Raw genomic sequence first — 20,960 nt, forward strand, 5'->3', positions numbered from 1 at the left:
GTATGGCGAATCCTGAGTTCTTAGCCGTAAGTTTTGGTTAAATGTACTACGGCCTCCGAAATGAAAGAATTAGCTAGTTTAAGGACTCTAAGCCTGTCCGTAATGTCGTCTAGCGTAGATGAACTAAGGTTCTCTGCCAGCGACTCAATCCAAAATGCTGCCGCAGCCGTAATCGGCGCGATACATGCAAGGGGTTGCAATATAAAACCTTGTTGAACAAACATTTTCTTAAGGTAACCCTCTAATTTTTTATCCATTGGATCTGAGAAAGCACAGCTATCCTCCACTGGGATAGTGGTACGCTTAGCTAAAGTAGAAACTGCTCCCTCCACCTTGGGGACCGTTTGCCATAAGTCCCGAGTGGTGGCGTCTATTGGAAACATCTTTCTAAATATTGGAGGAGGTGAGAACGGCACACCGGGTCTATCCCACTCCTTAGTAACAATTTCAGTTAGTCTCTTAGGTATAGGAAAAACTTCAGTACTCGCCGGTACCGCAAAGTATTTATCCAACCTGCACAGTTTCTCTGGTATTGCAACGGTGTTACAATCGTTGAGAGCTGCTAAGACCTCCCCTAGTAATACACGGAGGTTCTCCAATTTAAATTTAAAATTTGAAATATCTGATTCCAATCTGTTTGGATCAGAACCGTCACCCACAGAATGAAGCTCTCCGTCCTCATGCTCTGCAAGCTGTGACGCAGTATCAGACATGGCCCTAGCATTGTCAGCGCACTCTGTTCTCACCCCAGAGTGATCACGCTTGCCTCTTAGTTCTGGTAATTTAGACAAAACTTCAGTCATAACAGTAGCCATATCTTGTAATGTTATCTGTAATGGCCGCCCAGATGTACTAGGCGCCATAATATCACGCACCTCCCGGGCGGGAGATGCAGGTACTGCCGCGTGAGGCGAGTTAGTCGGCATAACTCTCCCCTCGCTGTTTGGTGAAATTTGTTCACATTGTACAGATTGACTTTTATTTAAAGTAGCATCAATACAGTTAGTACATAAATTTCTATTGGGCTCCACCTTGGCATTGGAACAAATGACACAGATATCTTCCTCTGAGTCAGACATGTTTAACACACTAGCAAAAAACTTACAACTTGGTTATAATCTTTTTTAGCAAAAACGTACTGTGCCTCAAAGAGGTACTAAACGATTAAATGACAGTTGAAATAATGAACTGAAAAACAGTTATAGCATCAAACTTTAAAACAACACAACTTTTAGCAAAGGTTTGTTCCCATTAGTAAAATAATAATAATTAAATTTGACATAAAAAATACAAAGCAACGTTTTTATTCACAGTCACTATAAGAATTCTCACAGCTCTGCTGAGAGAATTTACCTCCCTTCAAAGAAGTTTGAAGACCCCTGAGATCTGTCAGAGATGAACCGGATCATGCAGGAAATATAAAAGTAACTGACTGGAATTTTTTGATGCGTAGCAAAGAGCGCCAAAAACGGCCCCTCCCTCTCCCACACAGCATTGAAGAGAAACGAAACTGTCACAAATAAAGGCAAAAAAAAAAAGCTGCCAAGTGGAAAATAATGCCCAAAGATTTATTCACACAGTACCTCAGCAATGTAAACGATTCTACATTCCAGCAAAAACGTTTACATGATAAATAGTTATTAAAAGGATTAGTGACCTTTAACAGAGTAGTTCCGGTGAAATACCATCCCCAGAATACTGAAGTGTATACATACATGTCATTTTAACGGTATGGCAGGATTTTCTCATCAATTCCATTCAGAAAATAAAAACTGCTACATACCTCAATGCAGATTCATCTGCCCGCTGTCCCCTGATCTGAAGCCTTTACCTCCCTCAGATGGCCGAGAACAGCAATATGATCTTAACGACTCCGGTTAAAATCATAGTAAAAAACTCTGGCAGATTCTTCCTCAAACTCTGCCAGAGAAGTAATAACACGCTCCGGTGCTATTGTAAAATAACAAACTTTTGATTGAAGTCATAAAAACTAAGTATAATCACCATAGTCCTCTCACACATCCTATCTAGTCGTTGGGTGCAAGAGAATGACTGGGACTGACGTAGAGGGGAGGAGCTATATGCAGCTCTGCTGGGTGAATCCTCTTGCATTTCCTGTTGGGGAGGAGTTATATCCCAGAAGTAATGATGACCCGTGGACTGATCACACATAACAGAAGAAAACACATTATGTTATATCACTATTAGCACCATGGCTATGAGATATATACAGCTTTAACAGTACACACTCTCAAAGTCAAGCAGAAAAAAACTGCACTCTGTTTCTAAGATGGCGCTGCTCTGCTAAGAGAAGAAAGGAGGCGGGTCCACCAAATTGGCAGGGAAATTAAGTGCGCAATATCGTACTTCATCCTGCCGATAAAACACATTAACACAATACTGACTCTAAGTATGCATAACAATAATGACAAGAGGCATTAAACATAGACACAGTACTGCCGCTTCATCCTGCCTAAATACATATTCATATATAATAATATATGCAGCTGTCTCCATAAAAAATGGCCACTTCCTAAGAGCAGAGAAATATCGTATCAGGCAGTGATATATGTTACCGCTCCGTTAAAGGAGTCTATATGAAGGCGCCGACAGAAAGGCGCGCTCTCTAGTCACTGAGAGCGATACACGATAGATTAGGATAGCCTAAGTCATATTAAGGCATTTCTAACCGTCCTAAAACATCAACTATTAGTAAGCCAGTGAAGCTAAAAACACATCTGAGCCTCCAATAGAGGTTAACTCCTTCCTGTCTGAAAGAAATTAACCCCTAAGTCTTCTAGCCACATGCAAGTAGTGCCTACTCCCTGCCAGAAAAAAACCTTCTAATGAAGGATTTTGAGTCCCATATAAGTTGCAGGAATTTCTTAACTCCATCAGTGCCAGCCTCCTACCCCGAAGACAAATGGTACTTACCTGCAAATCCAGCTGTCCGGACATCACACCCGGTATGAGAGGATGCCACTCCTCACAGAGACCTGTGGAATAAGAAAAGGACAGAGTAAGCCTACTCTGGCTTTCTATATCAGGTCAGCAATTTGTCAGGAAAACGCAGTGAGGCTCACCTCACAAGTTCATAACTGCTTTAAAGCTACCACAGCCGTACTGAAGAGACTAACGTGGAGTACAGCTATACCCAATTGTCATGAAAGATCAGAGCAAACCTGCTCAGGCTTTCAAAATAATAAAATCTTGATAGAAGTTCTTTAACAGACACCTAAACTTAGACTCCTTCCTTACACTAAAGGCAAAGAGAATGACTGGGGGTTTTGGGATGGAAAGTGATTCTTAACAGCTTTGCTGTGGTGCTCTTTGCCTTCTCCTGCTGGCCAGGAGTGATATTTCCAACAGTAATTGCTGATTCCGTGGACTCACTGTGTCTTAAGAAAGAAAAAGCAGTGTGTGATGATATGGATAAAGTCATGGCTCTACTGATAAGAGTGATGAGTAGGTTTAATGAAAAAAAAAAGTACATAAGGAAGATAGGGGGACAATACAATTAGCTGGCAAGCAAGCACATATGTATTCAATCCTACATTGCCATACATAAAACTTTACTAAGGAAAATAGCTCCAACTATAAAAAACAGAATTTATGTTTACCTGATAAATTACTTTCTCCAACGGTGTGTCCGGTCCACGGCGTCATCCTTACTTGTGGGATATTCTCTTCCCCAACAGGAAATGGCAAAGAGCCCAGCAAAGCTGGTCACATGATCCCTCCCAGGCTCCGCCTACCCCAGTAATTCGACCGACGTTAAGGAGGAATATTTGCATAGGAGAAACCATATGATACCGTGGTGACTGTAGTTAAAGAAAATAAATTATCAGACCTGATTAAAAAACCAGGGCGGGCCGTGGACCGGACACACCGTTGGAGAAAGTAATTTATCAGGTAAACATAAATTCTGTTTTCTCCAACATAGGTGTGTCCGGTCCACGGCGTCATCCTTACTTGTGGGAACCAATACCAAAGCTTTAGGACACGGATGAAGGGAGGGAGCAAATCAGGTCACCTAAATGGAAGGCACCACGGCTTGCAAAACCTTTCTCCCAAAAATAGCCTCAGAAGAAGCAATAAAATTTGGTAAAAGTGTGCAGTGAAGACCAAGTCGCTGCCCTACATATCTGATCAACAGAAGCCTCGTTCTTGAAGGCCCATGTGGAAGCCACAGCCCTAGTGGAATGAGCTGTGATTCTTTCAGGAGGCTGCCGTCCGGCAGTCACATAAGCCAATCTGATGATGCTTTTAATCCAAAAAGAGAGAGAGGTAGAAGTTGCTTTTTGACCTCTCCTTTTACCAGAATAAACAACAAACAAGGAAGATGTTTGTCTAAAATCCTTTGTAGCATCTAAATAGAATTTTAGAGCGCGAACAACATCCAAATTGTGCAACAAACGTTCCTTCTTCGAAACTGGTTTCAGACACAAAGAAGGCACGACTATCTCCTGGTTAATGTTTTTGTTAGAAACAACTTTTGGAAGAAAACCAGGTTTAGTACGTAAAACCACCTTATCTGCATGGAACACCAGATAAGGAGGAGAACACTGCAGAGCAGATAATTCTGAAACTCTTCTAGCAGAAGAAATTGCAACCAAAAACAAAACTTTCCAAGATAATAACTTAATATCAACGGAATGTAAGGGTTCAAACGGAACCCCCTGAAGAACTGAAAGAACTAAGTTGAGACTCCAAGGAGGAGTCAAAGGTTTGTAAACAGGCTTGATTCTAACCAGAGCCTGAACAAAGGCTTGAACATCTGGCACAGCTGCCAGCTTTTTGTGAAGTAACACAGACAAGGCAGAAATCTGTCCCTTCAAGGAACTTGCAGATAATCCTTTCTCCAATCCTTCTTGAAGAAAGGATAGAATCTTAGGAATCTTTACCTTGTCCCAAGGGAATCCTTTAGATTCACACCAACAGATATATTTTTTCCATATTTTGTGGTAAATTTTTCTAGTTACAGGCTTTCTGGCCTGAACAAGAGTATCAATAACAGAATCTGAGAACCCTCGTTTTGATAAGATCAAGCGTTCAATCTCCAAGCAGTCAGCTGGAGTGAGACCAGATTCGGATGTTCGAACGGACCTTGAACAAGAAGGTCTCGTCTCAAAGGTAGCTTCCATGGTGGAGCCGATGACATATTCACCAGATCTGCATACCAAGTCCTGCGTGGCCACGCAGGAGCTATCAAGATCACCGACGCCCTCTCCTGATTGATCCTGGCTACCAGCCTGGGGATGAGAGGAAACGGCGGGAATACATAAGCTAGTTTGAAGGTCCAAGGTGCTACTAGTGCATCTACTAGAGTCGCCTTGGGATCCCTGGATCTGGACCCGTAGCAAGGAACCTTGAAGTTCTGACGAGAGGCCATCAGATCCATGTCTGGAATGCCCCACAGTTGAGTAATTTGGGCAAAGATTTCCGGATGGAGTTCCCACTCCCCCGGATGTAATGTCTGACGACTCAGAAAATCCGCTTCCCAATTTTCCACTCCTGGGATGTGGATTGCAGACAGGTGGCAGGAGTGAGTCTCCGCCCATTGAATGATTTTGGTCACTTCTTCCATCGCCAGGGAACTCCTTGTTCCCCCCTGATGGTTGATGTACGCAACAGTCGTCATGTTGTCTGATTGAAACCGTATGAACTTGGCCTTTGGCTGAGGCCAAGCCTTGAGAGCATTGAATATCGCTCTCAGTTCCAGAATATTTATCGGTAGAAGAGATTCTTCCCGAGACCAAAGACCCTGAGCTTTCAGGGGTCCCCAGACCGCGCCCCAGCCCATCAGACTGGCGTCGGTCGTGACAATGACCCACTCTGGTCTGCGGAAGGTCATCCCTTGTGACAGGTTGTCCAGGGACAGCCACCAACGGAGTGAGTCTCTGGTCCTCTGATTTACTTGTATCTTCGGAGACAAGTCTGTATAGTCCCCATTCCACTGACTGAGCATGCACAGTTGTAATGGTCTTAGATGAATGCGCGCAAAAGGAACTATGTCCATTGCCGCTACCATCAAACCTATTACTTCCATGCACTGCGCTATGGAAGGAAGAGGAACGGAATGAAGTGTTTGACAAGAGTTTAGAAGTTTTGTTTTTCTGGCCTCTGTCAGAAAAATCCTCATTTCTAAGGAGTCTATTATTGTTCCCAAGAAGGGAACCCTTGTCGACTGAGATAGAGAACTCTTTTCCACGTTCACTTTCCATCCGTGAGATCTGAGAAAGGCCAGGACTATGTCCGTGTGAGCCTTTGCTTGAGGAAGGGACGACGCTTGAATCAGAATGTCGTCCAAGTAAGGAACTACTGCAATGCCCCTTGGTCTTAGTACCGCTAGAAGGGACCCTAGTACCTTTGTGAAAATCCTTGGAGCAGTGGCTAATCCGAAAGGAAGCGCCACGAACTGGTAATGCTTGTCCAGGAATGCGAACCTTAGGAACCGATGATGTTCCTTGTGGATAGGAATATGTAGATACGCATCCTTTAAATCCACCGTGGTCATGAATTGACCTTCCTGGATGGAAGGAAGAATTGTTCGAATGGTTTCCATTTTGAACGATGGAACCTTGAGAAACTTGTTTAAGATCTTGAGATCTAAGATTGGTCTGAACGTTCCCTCTTTTTTGGGAACTATGAACAGATTGGAGTAGAACCCCATCCCTTGTTCTCCTAATGGAACAGGATGAATCACTCCCATTTTTAACAGGTCTTCTACACAATGTAAGAATGCCTGTCTCTTTATGTGGTCTGAAGACAATTGAGACCTGTGGAACCTCCCCCTTGGGGGAAGCCCCTTGAATTCCAGAAGATAACCTTGGGAGACTATTTCTAGTGCCCAAGGATCCAGAACATCTCTTGCCCAAGCCTGAGCGAAGAGAGAGAGTCTGCCCCCCACCAGATCCGGTCCCGGATCGGGGGCCAACATTTCATGCTATCTTGGTAGCAGTGGCAGGTTTCTTGGCCTGCTTTCCCTTGTTCCAGCCTTGCATTGGTCTCCAGGCTGGCTTGGCTTGAGAAGTATTACCCTCTTGCTTAGAGGACGTAGCACTTGGGGCTGGTCCGTTTCTACGAAAGGGACGAAAATTAGGTTTATTTTTGGCCTTGAAAGACCTATCCTGAGGAAGGGCGTGGCCCTTACCCCCAGTGATATCAGAGATAATCTCTTTCAAGTCAGGGCCAAACAGCGTTTTCCCCTTGAAAGGAATGTTAAGTAGTTTGTTCTTGGAAGACGCATCCGCTAACCAAGATTTCAACCAAAGCGCTCTGCGCGCCACAATAGCAAACCCAGAATTTTTCGCCGCTAACCTAGCCAAATGCAAAGTGGCGTCTAGGGTGAAAGAATTAGCCAATTTGAGAGCACGGATTCTGTCCATAATCTCCTCATAAGGAGGAGAATCACTATCGATCGCCTTTACTAGCTCATCGAACCAGAAACACGCGGCTGTAGTGACAGGGACAATGCATGAAATTGGTTGTAGAAGGTAACCTTGCTGAACAAACATCTTTTTAAGCAAACCTTCTAATTTTTTATCCATAGGATCTTTGAAAGCACAACTATCTTCTATGGGTATAGTGGTGCGTTTGTTTAAAGTAGAAACCGCTCCCTCGACCTTGGGGACTGTCTGCCATAAGTCCTTTCTGGGGTCGACCATAGGAAACAATTTTTTAAATATGGGGGGAGGGACGAAAGGTATACCGGGCCTTTCCCATTCTTTATTTACAATGTCCGCCACCCGCTTGGGTATAGGAAAAGCTTCTGGGAGCCCCGGGACCTCTAGGAACTTGTCCATTTTACATAGTTTCTCTGGGATGATCAAATTCTCACAATCATCCAGAGTGGATAATACCTCCTTAAGCAGAGCGCGGAGATGTTCCAACTTAAATTTAAATGTAATCACATCGGGTTCAGCTTGTTGAGAAATTTTCCCTGAATCTGAAATTTCTCCCTCAGACAAAACCTCCCTGGCCCCCTCAGACTGGTGTAGGGGCATTTCAGAACCATTATCATCAGCGTCCTCATGCTCTTCAGTATCTAAAACAGAGCAGTCGCGCTTACGCTGATAAGTGGGCATTTTGGCTAAAATGTTTTTGATAGAATTATCCATTACAGCCGTTAATTGTTGCATAGTAAGGAGTATTGGCGCGCTAGATGTACTAGGGGCCTCCTGAGTGGGCAAGACTGGTGTAGACGAAGGAGGGAATGATGCAGTACCATGCTTACTCCCCTCACTTGAGGAATCATCTTGGGCATCATTTTCAGTGTCACATAAATCACATCTATTTAAATGAGAAGGAACCTTGGCTTCCCCACATTCAGAACACAGTCTATCTGGTAGTTCAGACATGTTAAACAGGCATAAACTTGATAACAAAGTACAAAAAACGTTTTAAAATAAAACCGTTACTGTCACTTTAAATTTTAAACTGAACACACTTTATTACTGCAATTGCGAAAAAGTATGAAGGAATTGCTCAAAATTCACCAAAATTTCACCACAGTGTCTTAAAGCCTTAAAAGTATTGCACACCAAATTTGGAAGCTTTAACCCTTAAAATAACGGAACCGGAGCCGTTTTTATCTTTAACCCCTTTACAGTCCCTGGTATCTGCTTTGCTGAGACCCAACCAAGCCCAAAGGGGAATACGATACCAAATGACGCCTTCAGAAAGTCTTTTCTATGTATCAGAGCTCCTCACACATGCGACTGCATGTCATGCTTCTCAAAAACAAGTGCGCAATACCGGCGCGAAAATGAGGCTCTGCCTATGATTAGGGAAAGCCCCTAGAGAATAAGGTGTCTAAAACAGTGCCTGCCGATATTATTTTACAAAAATACCCAGATTAAATGATTCCTCAAGGCTAAATATGTGTATATATGAATCGATTTAGCCCAGAAAATGTCTACAGTCTTAATAAGCCCTTGTGAAGCCCTTATTTACTGTCTGAATAAAAATGGCTTACCGGATCCCATAGGGAAAATGACAGCTTCCAGCATTACATCGTCTTGTTAGAATGTGTCATACCTCAAGCAGCAAAAGACTGCTCACTGTTCCCCCAACTGAAGTTAATTCCTCTCAACAGTCCTGTGTGGAACAGCCATGGATTTTAGTAACGGTTGCTAAAATCATTTTCCTCTTACAAACAGAAATCTTCATCTCTTTTCTGTTTCAGAGTAAATAGTACATACCAGCACTATTTTAAAATAACAAACTCTTGATTGAATAATAAAAACTACAGTTAAACACTAAAAAACTCTAAGCCATCTCCGTGGAGATGTTGCCTGTACAACGGCAAAGAGAATGACTGGGGTAGGCGGAGCCTGGGAGGGATCATGTGACCAGCTTTGCTGGGCTCTTTGCCATTTCCTGTTGGGGAAGAGAATATCCCACAAGTAAGGATGACGCCGTGGACCGGACACACCTATGTTGGAGAAACATTTTACTTCCCAGAGTTTATAATCTACATAAATGTTATTAACTACATTTAATATGCTACAACTCAAACTACCTCCACCCTCCCCTATATAAACACATAATTCACTTAGAGGCTCCCCTGTAAGCCCAATGACTTTGTATAGTTTTCTGGTGAATATACCAGCAATTTTAATATAAAATACTTGCCCAATAGCCAAGATGCATGGGAGGGAAGCAGGACACATTGCAGTACTTTAAGAGGGCTAAACCTGGTGACTACAGGGTAAGAGCAGCTAAAGGATACAGTATGCTTTTTGAACAGCCCCAACACATTCCATATGCTGCCCCATAGGACTGCCCCAGAAGATGAAACCTCCTTTAGAATATTGCTACAGTCCAATTAAACAACAAAGAGTACTGGCTGAAGAAGAGTTTCATGCTTTCTTACTCCAGCTACATAGAAACACAAGTGAAGAAGGTTCTAATAGAAGGTACATAAAGGAGAAAGAAATATGAACACTTCTGTGAAGGTTCTCCCATACTTAAGACAATGATAAACACCCAGCAACAAAGATAGAGTTGTAACTTGAAAGCCAACACCATACCTTAACAGGTGTGGAGTAAAATACTAAAAAGTAATATTATAATAATAATATATATAATTAAACCTTACCACATATTTAATGAAATCTTCATTTCCTTTAAATTCCAAAGCAACATTTTCTTTGGGTTCCTATGGAAAAAAATAAATGGAATGAAAAAATGTTTGAATAAAAGATAAAAAAAAAAACAAGACAGTTTACATTTCCATTAAAAAAAGAGACACAAAATAAATTTTTTTATTCTTACCTGATAAATTTATTTCCGGATATGGTGAGTCCACGACATCATCAATTACTGTTGGGAACATCACTCCAGGAGGAGGCAAAGAGCGCCACAGCAAACCTGTTAAGTATCACTTCCCTTCCCACAAACAACAGTCATTCGACCGAAAGGAAATGGAAAAAGGAATAATACAAAGGTGTAGAGGTGCCTGACGTTTAGTCAAAAATAACTGTCGTAATATAAACGGGTGGGGTCATGGACTCACCATATCCAGAAAGAAAGAAATTTATCAGGTAAGAATAAATTTTGTTTTCTTTCCTAAGATATGGTGAGCAGTGTTCCCTCTAAGGCCAGATTTTGTGAGCAGCCCAGCAGTGAAACAGTTAATTAGTGAACCACACTCTGCAGTTAACAAACACTACACACTGCAGACAGCAAGGTATAGTAACCTTATTAACTGTTTCACTGCTGGGCCGCTCACAAAATCTGGCCTTAGAGGAACACTGATGGTGAGTCCACAACGTCATCAATTATTGTTGGGAACCAATACCCAAGCTAGAGTACACAGATGACTAGAGAGGGAGAACAAGACAGGAAGACCTAAACACAAGGCACCACCACTTAAAGAACCTTTCCCCCAAAAGAAACCTCAACCGAGGCAAAAGAAACAAATTTGTAAAATGTGGAAAGTATGCAAAGAAGACTAAATTGCAACCTTGCAAATCTGTTCCACAGAGACTTCATCTTGAAAACCCAAGAAAATGAGACAGCCCTCGTGGAATGAGCCGTAATTCTCTCAGGAGGCTGCTGACCAGCAGTCTCATGAACAAAACTAATTATACTTCTCAACTAGAGAAAAAGAGAAGTAGCAAAAGCTTTCAGACTTCTACACTTTCCAGAGAAACAAAAAACAGGTCAGAAGACTGGTGAAAAACCCTAGAAGCCAGAAGAGTAAATAATTCAGAACAACCAAGATGTGCAACAAAAGATCCTTAAGTTAATAAGGATTAGGACAGAAAGAAGGAACAACAAGTTCCCGATTAATATTTCTATTCGAAACCACTTAGGACGATAAACTGCCATATACGAAAATAAGATAAGACGAATCAAACTACAAGGCCGAGAGTTCCAAAACTTTCTGTGCAGAGGAGAAGCAAAAGCAAAGAAAACCTTCCAAGATAACAACTTAATATCTATGAAAGGCAAAGGCTCAAACAGAGCCGGTAGCAAATCCTTAAAAACAAGTCTAAGACTCCAAGGATGGAACAACAGAATTAAACACAGGCCTGATACTAACCAGGGCCTGACAACAAGTTCACACATCTGGCACATCCACCAGACACTTGCGCAACAAAAAGGGTAATGCAGAAATCTGACCCTTCAGAAAACGGACTCACAAACCCTTCTCCAGACCTACCTGGATAAAAAAGGACAAAATCCTAGGAATCCTGACCCTACCTCCAAGAGTAGCCCTTGGATTCACACCAGTAAGGAATTTATGCCATACCTCATGGTAAAAGTTACCAGAACCACCTTGCAATCCTGAAGCATGGTCTCAATGAACGATTCAGAAAAACCATACTTATACAGAACTAAGCGTTACATTCCCAGCAAAGAGCTTGAGAAACAAAATAGAATGAAGGAATGGACCCTGAAATAGAAGGTCCTTCCATCCTCAGGGACAACCTCCAATGTGGGAGATATGACAACTCTACAAGGTCTGCATACCAGATTCTGTGAGAAAATGCAGGAACTATTGAAAATATCCATGCTCTCTCTCATTTGATACAATCAAAGACTCATTGAAGAAGAGCAAACTGAGGAAACAGGTATGTCAGACTGAGATCCCAAGGAACCGCCAGAGAATCTATCAGGGCAACCTGCAGATTTCTTGACCTTAAAACATAACTTGGAAGTTTGGCGTACTGCCATCTAATCCAAATCCAGCACCCACGGCACCATTTGAGGGTTAACCTGAAGAACACCTCCAGGAAGAGCGCCCACTTCCCGGGAAGAAATGTTTGACTGCTCAAGAAGTCCGCTCTAAGTATCCACTCCTGGAATGTGGATGACAGACAGCAACTGCGAGTGTTTGTTCACTGAACAAACCACGCCATCTCTATCATGGCTAAGGAACCCCAGGTTCCTTCCAGGTGATTGATAACCCAGAACCTGAAAAACAGGGCCAAAGACAACTGAGGTCAAGCCATAAGAGCATTGTAGATCACCTCAACTCCAAGATGGTTATGAGGAGAGTAGACTACTCCCAAATCTATAGTCCCCAGCCTTAGACCAAAGGAAGAATCAAACTAATGATTTCCATTAGAAAACTTGTTGAGACACTCTAGGTCTAGATCTAGAATGGGAAAAAAATTTCCCTCTGTTTCGGGAACCACAAACAGGAATAAATAGAATTCTAAACCTTGTTCCCTTATAGGAACTGGACTATCACTCCCAGGGATGAAAGGTCCTAAATGCCAATCAAAAATGCATCTCTGATATCTGATCCACAGATAAAAGAAAGAGAGGAGTTACCTGCCTCTGCTAGGAAGGAAGAATTCTATTTAGTAACCCTGAAATACTATGCTCGCAGACTATATGGAACATCTCATATTCATGTTTGAAGAAAAAACAACTGAGAAATTCAGCCCCCCATTTGGTCCGATCCCTGATCGGGGCAAACCCTTTATGCTAATTTAGACTCTGCTGCAGGGTTCTCTCTAACATCCATTAGGACTAATCTTCTTGTGGTAGAAAAGACCCTTTTCCACCCGCAATATCAGAAATATTTCTGTCAGATCAGGATCAAACAAGGTTTTACCCTTGAAAGGAATCGCCAGAAGCTTGGACTCAGAGGAAAAAAACACTGACCAAGCATATAGTCACAACACCCCGCGGGCTATATGGCAAAACCAGATATCTTGACTCCCGGCTTAAGGACATGCAAGGTAGCAACAGAAATATAAGAATTGGCTAGATTAAGAGCCTCAATTCTAATCTGGATCTCCTCCAAGGAAGTCTCTACCAAAAAGGAATCGGACAAGGCGTCGCACAAATATGATGCCGCACTTGACACAGTGTAAAGTTCCATATAAGCTTCCAGCTTAGTCCATTGATCCTAAAAAGAGCAGCTATCCTCTATAGGGATCAAAATTCTCTTAGCCAGAGTAGAAATAGTTCCTCTACATTAGGCACCGTGCGTTATGATATTTAATGGAGGCAGCAACAGAAAACATCTTATAAAAGACAGGAAATGGGGGAAAAAAAATCCCTGACTTTTCCCATTCCTGTGAAAAATCTCCTAGCACGGACAGAAAAAACGCTTCCACAAAGGAAGGAACATCAAGCAACTATTAACTTGATTAATATTTCTTATAGTTGACGACAGACGTGTCAGTCGTTCAAGTAGCTAAAACCTCCTTGAACAATACATGAGGTGATTAAGCATACATCTTAAGGTAACCACTTCAGCATCAGATGAAGAAATTATACTGTCCGAATCTGAGATTTCCCCCCTCAGAGGCTACCAACATATACTCCTCATCAGACTTATGAGGAAGGGCAACCTGTGTAGCAGCAGGTGGAACAGAAACCTTACTATCTGAATCTCTAATATTCCTCTTGCGATTTCCCATTAGTATAGGAAAAGCAGACAATGCCGCAGATATCGCAGAAGATACCTGAGAAAAGAAAAAGAAAAATTCTGCAAGCAAATATTCTCCTCCAGGAGACTGAGAGGAAAATGCAGGGCACTGTATGTGACGCCATAAGGCTTGGGACATTTGAAGAAAAAACTGTGGCATTGCCTAAACAGCATCATCCTGAGAGACAAAATATAAATCAATTTTTGGCATAACATGGGAGCAGAGCTCTAACTCCGTGAGCAGACTCACAAGCACAAAATATAAAATGCCTTAAAAATGTTGCTGTCACTTTAAATGGTCTTAATTTGCCGTGGGATGTACTAGGCAATAAATCACAGGAACAAGATCCAAAATCATGAGATAATTGCTCAAACCTAAACTTAACTATTAAGATCTGTAAGCAATAAATCACAGTGAAAAAATGTTCAAATTTATTAAAGACTTTGCTCAATAAATATGCCTCTCACTATTAGCATTGTTTAGATATAAGCTACTACTCTGAGTAATTGGAACAATTAGGCTAAGTAACAGCTTTCTTTTAATAAAAACTAAAGCTCATTAAATTATTTAAATTCAGCACTCAAGAACACAGCCCGCATCACCGCACCGCTCAGACGGATAAGGCAGGAAAATGGTGCCGTTCCGATCCTCATTAGGAGGCGGAGTCACATACCCACTGAGAAGAAGCAGGCGCGCAATAACGGAGCGCTTCTTCGTTCTGAAATAAAGCAATTCAGTGAGACAGGCATGAAAAGATAAAAAGCAGCGCCTAAGTCCTCACTCCCATCATATAATAAACACATTGATACCACTCAAGGAGCGTTTCTCCATTCTGCATTAGCAGAAGAGAAATGGAGTGCACAAATCTGCTGAAATGAAACTGCTCCGTTTCAAAAAGCAAATACCTACTCAGAGTGTAAATCAAAGTGCCTATGAAGGCTATGCAAAGTAGACCAACATAGCATTAGGCAGGTTAACCCCTTCAAATATTCCACATATCAACATGAGGAGTCAATGAGCTGTCTCTCTCACATACATATAAAGTGCCTGCATCCTGCTCTTAATAAATGATACTGCAGATAACTGATAAAGTGCCAAATTTCCACCCTAGAAGACAGAAAGACGCTTACCTGCATCTAGTCGTCCGGCAGCAGGACAGTTTACCCGGCTTGAGAGAATGCAACTCCCCACAGAGGCCTGTAGAAAAAATAAAGAACAGAGTAAACCTACTCTTGCTTTCTGTACTAAGGCAGCAAAGTGTTAGAAAAACGCAGCAAGGCCCACCTTACAAGTTCCTAACTGCTTTAAAGCCACCACTGCCCTACTGTAGAGACTAACTTGGAGTACGGCTAGACCCAATCTTTGAACAAAAGGAAAGAACAGAGTAAACCTACTCAGGCTTTCTAAATTAAATAAAAATTTGATTGAAGTGAAAGAATCCAATTTTCTTCAGACACCAAAACTTCACCACCTCCATGCACCAAGGGAAAGAGAATGACTGGGGTTTGTGGGAAGGGAAGTGATACTTAACAGCAGGGCCACCACTAGAAATTTTGGGGCCCCTGACTTAACCATTGATCAGGCCCCCCCCTTCTCTTTTGACATGTGCAATTTTTGACCAAGTGACTAAAACGTATATGCACTTTATTTAAACTTGGAAATGTTGTAAAGGAAGTAACATACAAACACACAGACACACTCATACACTAAAACACACACATAAAGATTCACATATAGACACTCTAGCAGACACAGAAAGAAACACACTCAGACACACACTCAAACACAGACACCCAAACAGACACTCAGCACTTGTTTACATTAACCTGACAAGTAATGAGGTAAACTACAGTTTTGTAAAAAAAGGAGATTTAGAAAACAAAATATGGAGTTCAGATTATCTTTTTGTAAAGGAAGATGCAAACTAAATGATGACAACAGCATGCAGTGGCTGAAAGGAAGGGACCTGAACTGCCTAAACAATAATTTCTGGAAAGGTCTCATTAGTCTCAAAGTCTGTAGAAAGATGTGAATAATCAGTAGTAAGGTCAAAATGTCCTAAAAAGGAACAGACAATGGACACACACACAAACTCAAACTTGCACATACACCCACAGAAACACTGACAGAGACAGCCTCAGAAAACACACAAAAGACATACACACACAGAGACACCTACAGAAAACACACAAAGACATACACACACAGAGAGACAACCACATAAAACACAGAAAGACATACATACACACTCCCTCACTGAGACATCCACAGAAAACACACAAAGACATACACGCATCCTAATTTCTACAGCATTGTCAAATAATCATAAATACACTGCTGCTAAAAACAATTGTTTTTATGGACCCCTGGCCCCACCATACAACTACTACCACACTGAAGTTACAATCTGAAATTGCACAAAGAAATAAAAATCATTTGCTAAGTAAGTCCTACCTCATCTGCAAATGAAAGTGATCTGCCATCTGACTCAGGCACACACTGTACAAAGTAAGTGCCAAGTCTGTCTCACACTGTGCATAGTGGTTTAGTGCACACTCAGAAATCCTCTCAAATTCTAATACTTTACTCCTTGTAATAACATTTCCCATTCTCAATTAGCACTCTGCTGTAGTACCCACTGGTGGCTGCCAAAATGTAAATAAAATAAAATTATTTTTTTTTAGTTATTGCCTCATGGGGCCCCCCTGGCCCATTGGGCCCCTGACAGGAGTCACCCCTGTCACCCCCTGATGGTGGCCCTGCTTAACAGTTTTGCTATGGTGCTCTTTGCCTCCTCCTGCTGGCCAGAAGTGATATTCCCAACAGTAATTGATGACGTCAAAGGAAAGAAAATATCCTACTTTCATAAGTAAATTTTACATTAAGTAAGGTATTAAAACAAAAGCAAGAATTTAAACTGCAGAATAAATGTTACACATAACAAAGGCATTTAATTTATATATATATATATATATATATATATATATATTAGGGCTGCATGTTTTTTGCAGTTGCGGTCTTAAACCGCGATTAACCGCTGAGGTTTAAAAATCGCGATACTACGCAATTTTTTTAAAAAGAAAATGCTCTATTCGGAATGAAAAACTGAGGCAGAGAGGGAGGTTGAGAGGCGGACCAGTGTGCGGCCGTGGGGCGGACCTCAGAATGCCGGCAAAACAGACATTTTGGCAGAGATTGCAGACAGTGTGTGTGGGACTCGGGAACAACAGGCCTTCTGAGAGTCATCTGGGAGTGGTGTGGAGGTGGTCAAGCGGTGGTGTGGAGGTGGGACAGCTCAAAGTTGTGAGCAATAAAGTGAGTATTCTTGTAAAAAAAAGTTTATTTTAAAGTGCCTTAATTTTTTTTTTTACGTCTGTGTGTGACGCATAACATTGACTTTGATTACAAATTTAAAATATTTTATTTATAAATGTTCATTAAGGGTTGCTTGTAGGAGGTATTGTGAAGTGAATTAAAAAAAATAATAACACAACAATTTTTTATTATCATATTTATCCTCTAAATATAAGTGTTAATGTTTAATTTATATTACCATTACCCTTATTATACCAGTTTGCAGTCCAGTAGTGTACCATAACTACATTTTTTATCATCATAAACAATGATCTATTATGTAATTTATCTTCCCAAAAAATTAATTTTAGTTTAATCAAATTTTTATTTTATCATTCTTTATGGATGGATGCTGCTGCAGTGCAATGCAAGACATTTATTGAATATTTTTTTTTTAAGAAAGACAAATTTGAATATTTTTTTATTGTAAGCTGCAATGCAAGTCACTGTTTTCTTCAACATTGCTGCTACTAGGCTAGTGCTGCAACATTAAAAAATCATTATGCATTTTGGTGACCCAAAATAGCATACTTAAATGTGCAATCTGCATTCATTGTGTCTGGTGTGCAACACCCTAACCTGTCCATGTGCATTGCGAAGCCACAAAATAGCAGCTTGGCCCCTGAAGTATGCCTATTTCCTAACCAATTGTGTTTAAGAATTTTAAGAAAATAGCTAAGCTAATATAATAAGTCAATTCAATTGTGAATGTTGTTTAAAATTGCTCTTGTTTGATTGATTCAGAAGTTGAACCCAAAATACATTAATTAATTGAATAAAAAAAGTGTTTTTTCCTTTGATGTCTCTCCCAGTCCATTACTGTTTCTGTGTGTTTGATGTCTTTCCAAAAAGAAGAACTTGTCTCCCCTGACCACCCCTATTCTATGTTGTCTATATTTTCCTTTCTCCGAACCACCTTATTCTAAAAACCTTTTATGTTATTGTTCAACCAACAGCAAAGACATCCTGAGGTTCCAGAAAGATTACAGCCTGTTTCTTCTTCTACAACAGCAAGGTTATCCATATCCTGCAGCCTACTTTCTTCTTCTACAACAGCAAAGTCATCCACATCTTTCTGCAGCCTACTTTCTTCTTCTACAACAGCAAGGTCATCCACATCCTTCTGCAGCCTGTTTCTTCTTCAACAACAGCAAGGTCATCCACATCCTGCAGGCCTACTTTCTTTCTTCAACAACAACGTCATCCACATCCTTCTGCAGCCTGTTTCTTTTTCTACAACAGCAAGGTCATCCACATCCTGCAGCCTGTTTCTTCTTCTACAACAGCAAGGTCATCCACATCCTGCAGCCTGTTTCTTCTTCTTCAACACCAAAGTCATCCTGCAAGTGCACTGCAACTCTGCAAGCCTGTGTCTTCTAAGGTAAGGTATTTCCACTCAAATATTTTTTTCATAAAAAAATATAGTATTTATTAAAAACAAAATTAAAAACAACCAATGCAAAAAAGTGGAATAGGGGTATCCCAATATCCCCCTAAACATGCAACGCGTTTCTCGGCTTAACACGCCGTTTCCTTTCATTTTTTTAAAAATAAATACTATATTTTTTTATGAAAAAATTATTTGAGTGGAAATACCTTACCCACCTGCGATTTCTATCAACATATGGGAGCCCAATAATCCAAACCTTTATGATTTTGAATACAGCTTATTGGGAGTCCTTTCTTTGGGGTGAGCTGACACACCTTCCCCCAATCTGCCAGCCTGCTTCTACCAGCACATTGATGTGCTTGGTCTAAATGCGAGTACCCATTTGGCATTCTGCTAAGTTAATACAACTGTACTCTAAGTGATCTGCACATGTAGTGCTTTTCTTTTTCCTTGTTTTATCCCTTCACTGCAGCACACAGAAATGCTTGTTGTGGGTGGGCTATTACACCTGTTAAAATCTACAGCCTGCACTTACCAGCACATTGATGTGCTCCGGGAATATGTGAGTACCCACTTGGTTCTTACTATATTGTGTCCACACACACTTGATGATATTACACATGAGGCGCCCCTCTGTTCTTCTTTATTCTTCAGAATCAACAGAGAACTGCTCAGATAAGCTATCACACCAAATAAAGGAGGCTGCAGCAACATAAGCAATACTAGATGCTGGCCTAAAACCGTTTTCTGAAAAGCCTTTATATAAAAAGACTATCCACTGGGTCTTAAAGGAATTTATCAGGTAAAATCAAATTATGTTTTTTTTTATTTCATGGTGGTGTGAGTCCACAAGCCATAACATTTGGGATCTAATACCCAAGCCTGTGAGTCAACGACAGCCCAGAAAAATGTTTTTTTTTTTGGTGGGACAAACTGAGCAGGCAAATCATTGAACATTGGAACCTTCCTTCCAAACGCTGCCTCAAAAGAGGCAAACACATCAAAATGATAAAACAGTAAAAAGTATGAAGGTAAGAATAAGTAGCCTCATTGCAAATTTGTGCAATATACGCTTCATTTCAAAAGGCCCAAGATGTAGAAACAAAGCAAGTAAAACAATATGGCGGAGCCTTCCCCACCTCCAAGTAAACCTTGCGAACCAGTTGTGTCATACAAGAAGCCAAAATAACTGCCAAAGCTTTTTGAACCTTGCAATTACCTGAAAATGCACAAAGACGAAGACTGCCTAAAACCTGCAGCAGCTTGAAGAAAAAAGTTTAATGCTCTAAAAACGTCAAGAGACGCTCCTTGGAATTCCCTTGAGAGGGACTCAAAGAATGAACCACAATCTCTTGATTAGTATCTGAAGAAGAAACCGCCTTAGATAGACAATCATAATGAGTTCTGAGCACCACCTTGTCCTGATGAAACACCAAATAAGGCGGATCAATAGACAAAGCCAACAGCTCGCATACTCTCCTGGCTGAAGATATAACCAAAAGAAACAAGGTAATCCAGGATAATAGCAGAATAATCTCATTGTGCATAGGCTCAAAAAGATTGAACCTGAAGCAATCTCAAAAACAAATTGAGGCTTTAAGAAACAACTGTTTTCACTGAGAGACTAAATCCACAACCCTACAGGGAGTGCAGAAATATTAGGCAAATGAGTATTTTGACCACATCATCCTCTTTATGCATGTTGTCTTACTCCAAGATGTATAGGCTCGAAAGCCTACTACCAATTAAGCATATTAGGTGATGTGCATCTCTGTAATGAGAAGGGGTGTGGTCTAATGACATCAACACCCTATATCAGGTGTGCATAATTATTAGGCAACTTCCTTTCCTTTGGCAAAATGGGTCAAAAGAAGGACATGACAGGCTCAGAAAAGTGAAAAATAGTGAGATATCTTGCAGAGGGATGCAGCACTCTTAAAACTGCAAAGCTTCTGAAGCGTGATCATCGAACAATCAAGCGCTTCATTCAAAATAGTCAACAGGGTCGCAAGAAGCGTGTGGAAAAACCAAGGCGCAAAATAACTGTCCATGAACTGAGAAAAGTCAAGCGTGCAGCTGCCAAGATGCCACTTGCGACCAGTTTGGCCATATTTCAGAGCTGCAACATCACTGGAGTGCCCAAAAGCACAAGGTGTGCAATACTCAGAGACCTGGCCAAGGTAAGAAAGGCTGAAAGACGACCACCACTGAACAAGACACACAAGCTGAAACGTCAAGACTGGGCCAAGAAATATCTCAAGACTGATTTTTCTAAGGTTTTATGGACTGATGAAATGAGAGTGAGTCTTGATGGGCCA

General features: G+C 41.2%; 1 protein-coding gene across 1 annotated transcript in view; it reads right to left on the reverse strand.

Annotated features, from left to right (window-relative positions):
- The window catches only part of LOC128660489 (uncharacterized), an 808,651-nt gene that overhangs the window by 145,083 nt on the left and 642,608 nt on the right, over positions 1-20,960 (reverse strand). The window contains exon 10 of the mRNA XM_053714366.1: positions 10,103-10,162. Within this exon, the coding sequence (XP_053570341.1) occupies positions 10,103-10,162 (60 nt within the window). The remainder of the gene's footprint in view (positions 1-10,102; positions 10,163-20,960) is intronic.

Source organism: Bombina bombina, chromosome 5 (genome assembly GCF_027579735.1).
Source record: "Bombina bombina isolate aBomBom1 chromosome 5, aBomBom1.pri, whole genome shotgun sequence".
Taxonomy (NCBI): Eukaryota; Metazoa; Chordata; class Amphibia; order Anura; family Bombinatoridae; genus Bombina; species Bombina bombina.